At 39.0% G+C, this 7,167-nt stretch overlaps 1 protein-coding gene across 1 annotated transcript in view; it reads right to left on the bottom strand.

Moving 5' to 3' along the window:
* The window catches only part of sypl1 (synaptophysin-like 1), a 13,606-nt gene extending 11,135 nt beyond the window's left edge, over nt 1-2,471 (bottom strand). Inside the window, exons 1-2 of the mRNA XM_008278891.1 lie at nt 2,030-2,471; nt 1,711-1,919 (exon numbers count right to left, since the gene is read on the bottom strand). Coding sequence (XP_008277113.1) covers nt 1,711-1,782 — 72 coding nt within the window. The 5' untranslated portion in view covers nt 1,783-1,919; nt 2,030-2,471. The remainder of the gene's footprint in view (nt 1-1,710; nt 1,920-2,029) is intronic.
* Between the last annotated feature and the right edge of the window lie 4,696 nt (nt 2,472-7,167).

Below are 7,167 nucleotides of genomic sequence, written 5' to 3' on the forward strand. Positions count from 1 at the left end.
GGTAACTTGCTAACTAGTTTGTGAAATGCATTGTCGGAAAGCTAATAAACAATGACCACATTATGATTCTATGCTGGTTAGGAGCGGCTCCATGCTGGATCCATCTTTGTTAAGCACCAAGATGGCCGTCATGGGCATTACTGAATGACAGCCTAGCTTCCATTATCTGTTCATTTTACAACTTACGCACAAAATAACAGAGGCTCAAAAAATGTTTTGGGCCATCTGGTGTGAAAATTTGTACAGTATGTACATTCATGTGTTTCAAAGAGGCTGTAATTATTCAACTAATGCAATAAAATTCTAATAAAAATATCAATGTTAGACATTGCAAAGAAAACACCAAGTGGTCAAATGATTATTTCCAAAGATGTAAGAAGTTTATCTGAATTTTTTTCTCCTGAAAAATTTATATTGGCTCCAAAAATCAAGTATTTTCCAGGCTCCAGCATAAAATACAACAATGAACAAATGTGCTATTTAAAACTTTATTTTCTTTATTTTCACTTTTTATTAGGTGCATTAACTGGAGCTAGATCTAAAATACAGTAGATTTACCTGTGATTTAGAGGACGCAACAGAAAAATGTTCAAATAACTTACAGACAGCGCCTTTAATTTTTTTAAAAAAAGTGCTCATGTGTCCATTTTCTAAGCAACTCTTTGTGCCAACATTATTTTGCCAATAATTAAACTCATTAAATTGTGGGGTTTTTTTTCAACTCCTGCCTTGGATTCAGCCTCATTATGCTGATGATTCACACTCCCACATGCAGTCTAGTCATTCATACCATTCCGTGGGTTAGGACCCCCTGTATTATTGTGCGAATACATGTGCACAACCGACTAGTCTAGCCTCTGGTGAATACAAAAATACGCTGTGTTATATAAGGCCAGCATTTTTGAAACACACACAGACTCCATCCTGAGTCAGATGACTGAGTGCTGCTGCTGCTGCTGCTCTATAGCTCTGGATATGTGTGTGTGGTGGTGTGTATTATGAGAAAATAGAACAGCTGAGAGAAACTGGAGCTGAGCTGAATTACCCACACTGGATTCCTCTGACCCAGTTATGTGAAGCAGAACTGATTACTCCACTTTCCACAAGAAAACTGTTGCATGCTTCTCGCCGATGCACGCGCCCAGAGTTCCAGTGAGCGTGTTTGTGTGGCTGAAACGTTTCGGTTAGTCTGAGGTGAATTATTGGTGAAGGATGTATTAATCTATAACCGTGGCGTTTGAAGGGCAGGCCCACGCAAACCAGCAAATCCAAGTGGACTCACTTTTCCCAACTTTTTTCAGTCAAAAACAGTTAAAATCTCACATTCCTTTAGGTTTACAACACAACAGAAGGCAGAAAACCTGGTTTCATTGGTGAAAATCCTACATTTTTGCCATAATAATGACATGAATGCAGATTTATCACGCTTACTTAGGAATTACAGACTTCAAATGCAGATATGACTATGATTGTGGGGAAACTATAAGCTGTAAGTGAATGATTTTCACACTGATTTACAAAACACTTGCAAAGTTTCTATGAAATTCCTCCTAAATCAGATTACTCCTGTGACTTTATCTGAGGGGCGAAAATCGCCGGGAAAAGGGAAAATCCAAGGACCAAGGAAGGACTGAACCTCCCTGTCCTCTGGCTATGGCTCACACACTCTCTCATAAAAACACACAAGTACAGTCTATGCATCTAACTTACCCACTCCACCAGTTTGACGAAGCCCAGCGGCTCCTTCAGGGGCGACAAGTTCAGCCGAAATCCGGTCATCATGATTGGACTTGTGATCCAAAAAAAAAAAAAAAAAAAATCTTCACCCTGTTGCTTCCTAATCTGTGGATGTTGGTCCAACAGGGAGGAAAAGGAGGGGGAGTTGTCTTGACAGAATGACGTGGGTTTAACTGCAAACGCTGCAAAAAATAACCAGAATGAAGTTACTTGAAGGGAGTTTAAGAATCCAACTGGCACCGAAAAAAGGGTGGAAATGCGTAATCCACGAGGAGAAGATCAGAATACTTACTGAAGATTCCGCTTGGCTCGTTTCAGGAATTTGTAACGGCAAAATCCTTACTTTAACGTGGCTGTTTTTTCTTGCAGTGGATCTTGAAAAACGAGTTGCTCGCGCTCGGCTTGGTGATGCGCAAACGATGCGGCGGATAAAGCGCGTAAAAGTGTGCCAAACTTCGCTTTGGTCAGAGCGCGTCGTGTCTAGTTACAGGAAAATGCAAAGCTTATCTAAAAGCCGCCCCACACTGTGACCAGAAAGATTTATTTTACCTCCACCGGGCTTGTGGGAAGGAGAAAAAAAACTACTTTAAATATCCTGCAGCTGCAAAATACGCACAGGGACTTATTTTCCCCAACCGCAGAAAACCCATGCAAATCAACACCGGGAGATTCAGTTCCGCACCAAAGTTGCAGTTACTTCACTTCTGAGCACCTAAACGCATCGGAAGTGCCCCACCGAGTTTTTTTTTCTTCTCTTCATTGGATCCATCCGCTAGAATATGGAGGCTGCCTCCTCCTTGCTGAGTTTGCAGTTACCGTGAATGAAACGCCTCTCTGGTGCTGACTGGGTCATATGACTGGAAGCGCACCAGGGGGAGAACACATTAAATGGAGACCTGGGGGGATTTTTGAGCGTCCAACACGTCGTTTTTTCCCCCCGATATTCTGGTGATTTTTTAATGTACTGATTAGTTCCCGTTCTGCATTCAATTATGGGGGAAATTAAGTAAAAGGAGAAGAGAAATCTGACACCAGATGGCAGTTTACAAACACCTACAGCAGTAAGACTCTCAGGAATTCTGTTTCTTTCAAGTATTTGTTCTCCTGGGGATCAACTTTCCTCATTTAATGTTATCCCTGCTGATGTAACACATATATAGGACAGATTTACTCTTCTGTCCTCTTTTGTTTGGGGAGTAACCTTCTTAAATGTTCTTATGGCATCAATTCACTCCTTGACTTTAAAGGTCCCAGATAGTGAAAATGATTTTTATTACATTTAGTGTGTTTTTAAAACTTTGGTGTAAAATAAAAGCAGCGAGAATATAAGGATGCTTCTGCTAATCCCATCCTCAACTAGATAGCTGCCTGGCTTTACTTTATCCAGTTTCTAAGTGGGAACCAGACAACAAATAGCAAAAGCTAGTTTGAGGTGAGCCATGCAGCCGTTCACAGTCTGTCAGGTTTACTAACTAACTCCTAACTCCTAAAATGTGTCTGCAAGAGTGAACACAACAATCTTCATGCATTCCTAGCAACCGAAGATGAAGTGGATTACTTTCACTCTTGATGGCAATGTCACCACAACAATAGAGAAGTCCTTGGTGTTAGCGTGGTTGTACGACTAATGTGGCTAACGTTGCCATGAGCAGGTCAGAGCTCTGTGGAAATGGTAAAGCTGAGAGACAATATGAAATGGTGGAAAAGAATGAACAAGACTGGGTGGATTACTGTGTTTAGGGGCAACCCAAACTCACCCAGCGTTTACATATTTGTGCTTCTCTCCTGCTCTCTGTGCTCATATTTACTGTATTTTAAAACAGCTGAATTCCCAATAAAGTTGTTCTCGTATTTTTGGTTTCTCTTGTCAAACAACAAGAGACTGCATATATATTCATTCATTCATTTTTCAACCAGATTTCTTTAAAAATACACAATCATGCATTTAAATGTTTCACAGCATTAACTCTGTGACTAAATGTGATTTAAAGGCAACACATTCATTGTTAAACACCCTCTAAGAGGCAGCTGTACTGTAGATTATCTTATACAAAGTTGGAAACAAGAAAACATGTGCCAAACTTCAAATACCATAGATTGAGAGTCCTCCCAAAGTTGCATCTTGGAGATTGAAAACAACCACCTTGGTTGAGGTGAATAAATGTTCAAAGCACTTTAAGCCTCACACTCTTGTTGGAGTCTCCGGTGAGTGATGTCGGCCCACTGTCCAGCTTTGTTTGTGTCCTTCACATCTGTCTGTGTGCACATCTGTCTGTGGAGGCAGGTGAGGGAAGAGAAGTTATTGCATCTGAGAGATGGAAGAGTCCACAGTTTCAAAGACAGGATAAGGTGCATCAGTTCTTTTTGGCAGTCAGCACTGTATTCACAGAGGACTCTTATTCTACTTCCTCATACCCTATAGACACGCGTTCAATAGAGACTTCTTGACTTAGGCGGAAATGTAACCACAGTACTCGTTCATACATGAAGCAGACACGTTCACATGCTGTCAGATTAATGGAAAAGAGTGCCTCCGAAATCTCTGTGGTCCAGTTAGAATAAGTCCAGAGGTTACTTTTCCACAAAAGTCGCAAAGGCAAAGTTACAAAGTTGGACCTAGATGGTCGATATACTTTGAGTTGTGTGTAGCAGTTAAAGGAAGGATTTTTTGACTTTTAAGCACCAATATTGGTCCAAAAACCTCACAGATAGCACAAAAGAAAACAATCTGCATGGCAAAAACACAAAACCCATTTCTCATTCACTTTGTCCAACATTGATTACAAATTGAAATTAAAACTTTACTGAGACAAACACAAACTAGGGCCCACTGTCACCCTAAGGAACGTCTGCTGAGCCCTCTGTACTTTGCATGATCAACATTATTGCATCACAATGCATTGCTTGGTGCTGTCTATGATCAGAACACCTTATAGAGAATTGTAAAATTGACTGAGAAGATCATGGACCATCCCATCCCCTCCACTATGAACATATACAACAAAAGGTGCAATAACAGGGAAATCAAACTTTAAATATCAAATAAACACTTCAGAATACATACATTCATAGGCCTGGGTGTTAAAACAATAGTGACACATAACACTTAATAGCAAAAATAACAGTGTTCCATAGTTTCCGTTAAATGTGTTAGATGCAAAACGCCATGAAATCACAAAAACTTGGTTCCATGAACAAACTCCAAGCGTGCTTCCTCCACAGCTCATAACCATCCTACATACCTTGATACTAGAGCTCCTTCGGCCTCCGTCTCTCTCCATGTTGGCTTCCATGCTCGAGGCACACTCGTCCCTTTTTCTGCAGACCTCCCCTGGTTCAGGCTGCAGTTGTGGGAAGCGATGGTTGACCTTCACAATCAAAAAACAATCCTGCACCCCCCACCACCTCCACCCAAGCGGCCTGCTCTGAGGATTGACGGACAATAATGTAACTTCCCTCTGTTTTTAATATGCACGAAGGTGAGATCATTCCTTTATCCTTACATATTTTCATTTATGTGCATTTTTTAATGTGTGTGTTGCATTCAAGTTATGACCTTTTCACCCTGATAAATGAGCTGCTAAATCCAAAGTAAGGCTGTTAAATTTAAAGTAAACTTTTTCTTTTATAGGACGTTTTCAAAATTCTTCATAACTCCGTTTGTCAAGATCAGTACTTTATAGCTATATTGCCCAACCCTACATACACATATATCACTGTTTATCTCTTGTTGCAGTGAGAACTAAACTCCTTACAGCATATTTCTTAGTTGTGTTTGCTTTTATGAACAGAGTTTCTACAAGCACTGAATCAGACTGAAACACTGGAAAGAGAGCCGACCATATGGAGCAGACTAGTTCCTGTTCCACTAAAAGCAGTAAACAGTAAAACATAACTTCTATAGATACAACAGAAATTTAATTAGAAATGAACTTTAAACATATTGTTCCTCATTGTATTCACAAAGAAATAAAATGTATACATCTTGATATACACATATTAAACACTCACCATTATATCAGCGGCTAACTAGCCGAAGCTAGCAAATCCTCCAGCACATAGACGGCCCCAGTAAACAGCAGTGACACATACTTTCATTAAAATTTGACAAACTGTGACCATAAAAAACTCATTTAGTATTTGCAAAAGGCTTCTGTGTAAGTTTTATGTGGGTTCAGATATGTTTTTATTGGATTACTGACCTGGTAAAAGTAGTAAATATCAGTGAACACAGCAGGTCGTTTCTCTGTAGCAGTAACTGGTTTTCTGAGCCTGATCGGCTCCCGTAGCCTCAAACTGAGCTCCTCGGTGACCTCACGGCTGATTACTGCCACCTAGTGACACAATACAAGACTAACAGGACATGAGACAAACAACTGATGATTAATATCCATCATTAATTACAGTATTTAAGAAGAAAAATGTGTTTACATGTATAATCTCACATTTTTTGGTGAGAAACATTCCTCCATAAACAACAACTTAGTCTGACTGGTATGATTTATTTGCTGCCTGTTGCCACAGTTTCCCTTTATTATCAATTATTTCTCAGATCATATAACTACAACAAATCAGAAGAGCTTTACTACTTATATTCAGTGGTTCATATAAATTGCTGGACTGGGACTGGGACTATTATACTTCAAGTAATTAAAGTACAGGTATCCTACTTCTTCCTACCAACACACATTAAATTACACTTCCATGAAAAAGAATTGAATTCTTAAAATGTTAGGAATGAATGCTGAATACATTAGACCTCACCTTTAATTCTATACAACATTTTTAGGGTCCGAGCACCCAAAAGGGTGTGAAGACCCTGTTGGAACTGCTTGGTTGTCATAAAAAATCATCAGCTTTTAAAATGAGAAGCTTGCTTCAGTTGTATTTTGCTGTTTCTACGACACTAAACCTTTCTCTCAAGACTCATTCACTGTGTGATGTGTGACTACCAAGCTGCAAATCAGGAAATACACACCTCGTCTAAATATTTCTATTACACTAAACCCTGATTTTTTTTTTTTGACAAACAAAACTAACACAAGAAATTACTTTTGAGAACTCCCTACACAATACAATAGTTCTACTGAACGATATAATCATTTACTGTAAAAGAAATCAGTGATAAATTGGTGATTTCTGCGCATCTTAAAAAGGCTAACTTGAATTTTTGAGTTTCTTTTTGAACAAACATATTTTAGTAATTTTAACAGTAATGTGAGATCCAATATAAAATAATATATATCTCCTATGGGACTGTGAAAATTCTTACAAAGCCAAACATGTTTCCTACATAGTGAATAGATTGTCTCTAAATATTTGGAGAACTGTATAGGTATTATAGAGAATTATATCACAAACGTCCTACAAAACCTTTTGGCAAGAGGTTTTTCTAACTAGGTGATGACAGTCTATGAAAAGTCATTATTT

The sequence above is a fragment of the Stegastes partitus genome, unplaced genomic scaffold (assembly GCF_000690725.1).
Source record: "Stegastes partitus isolate 25-593 unplaced genomic scaffold, Stegastes_partitus-1.0.2 Scaffold137, whole genome shotgun sequence".
NCBI lineage: Eukaryota > Metazoa > Chordata > Actinopteri > Pomacentridae > Stegastes > Stegastes partitus.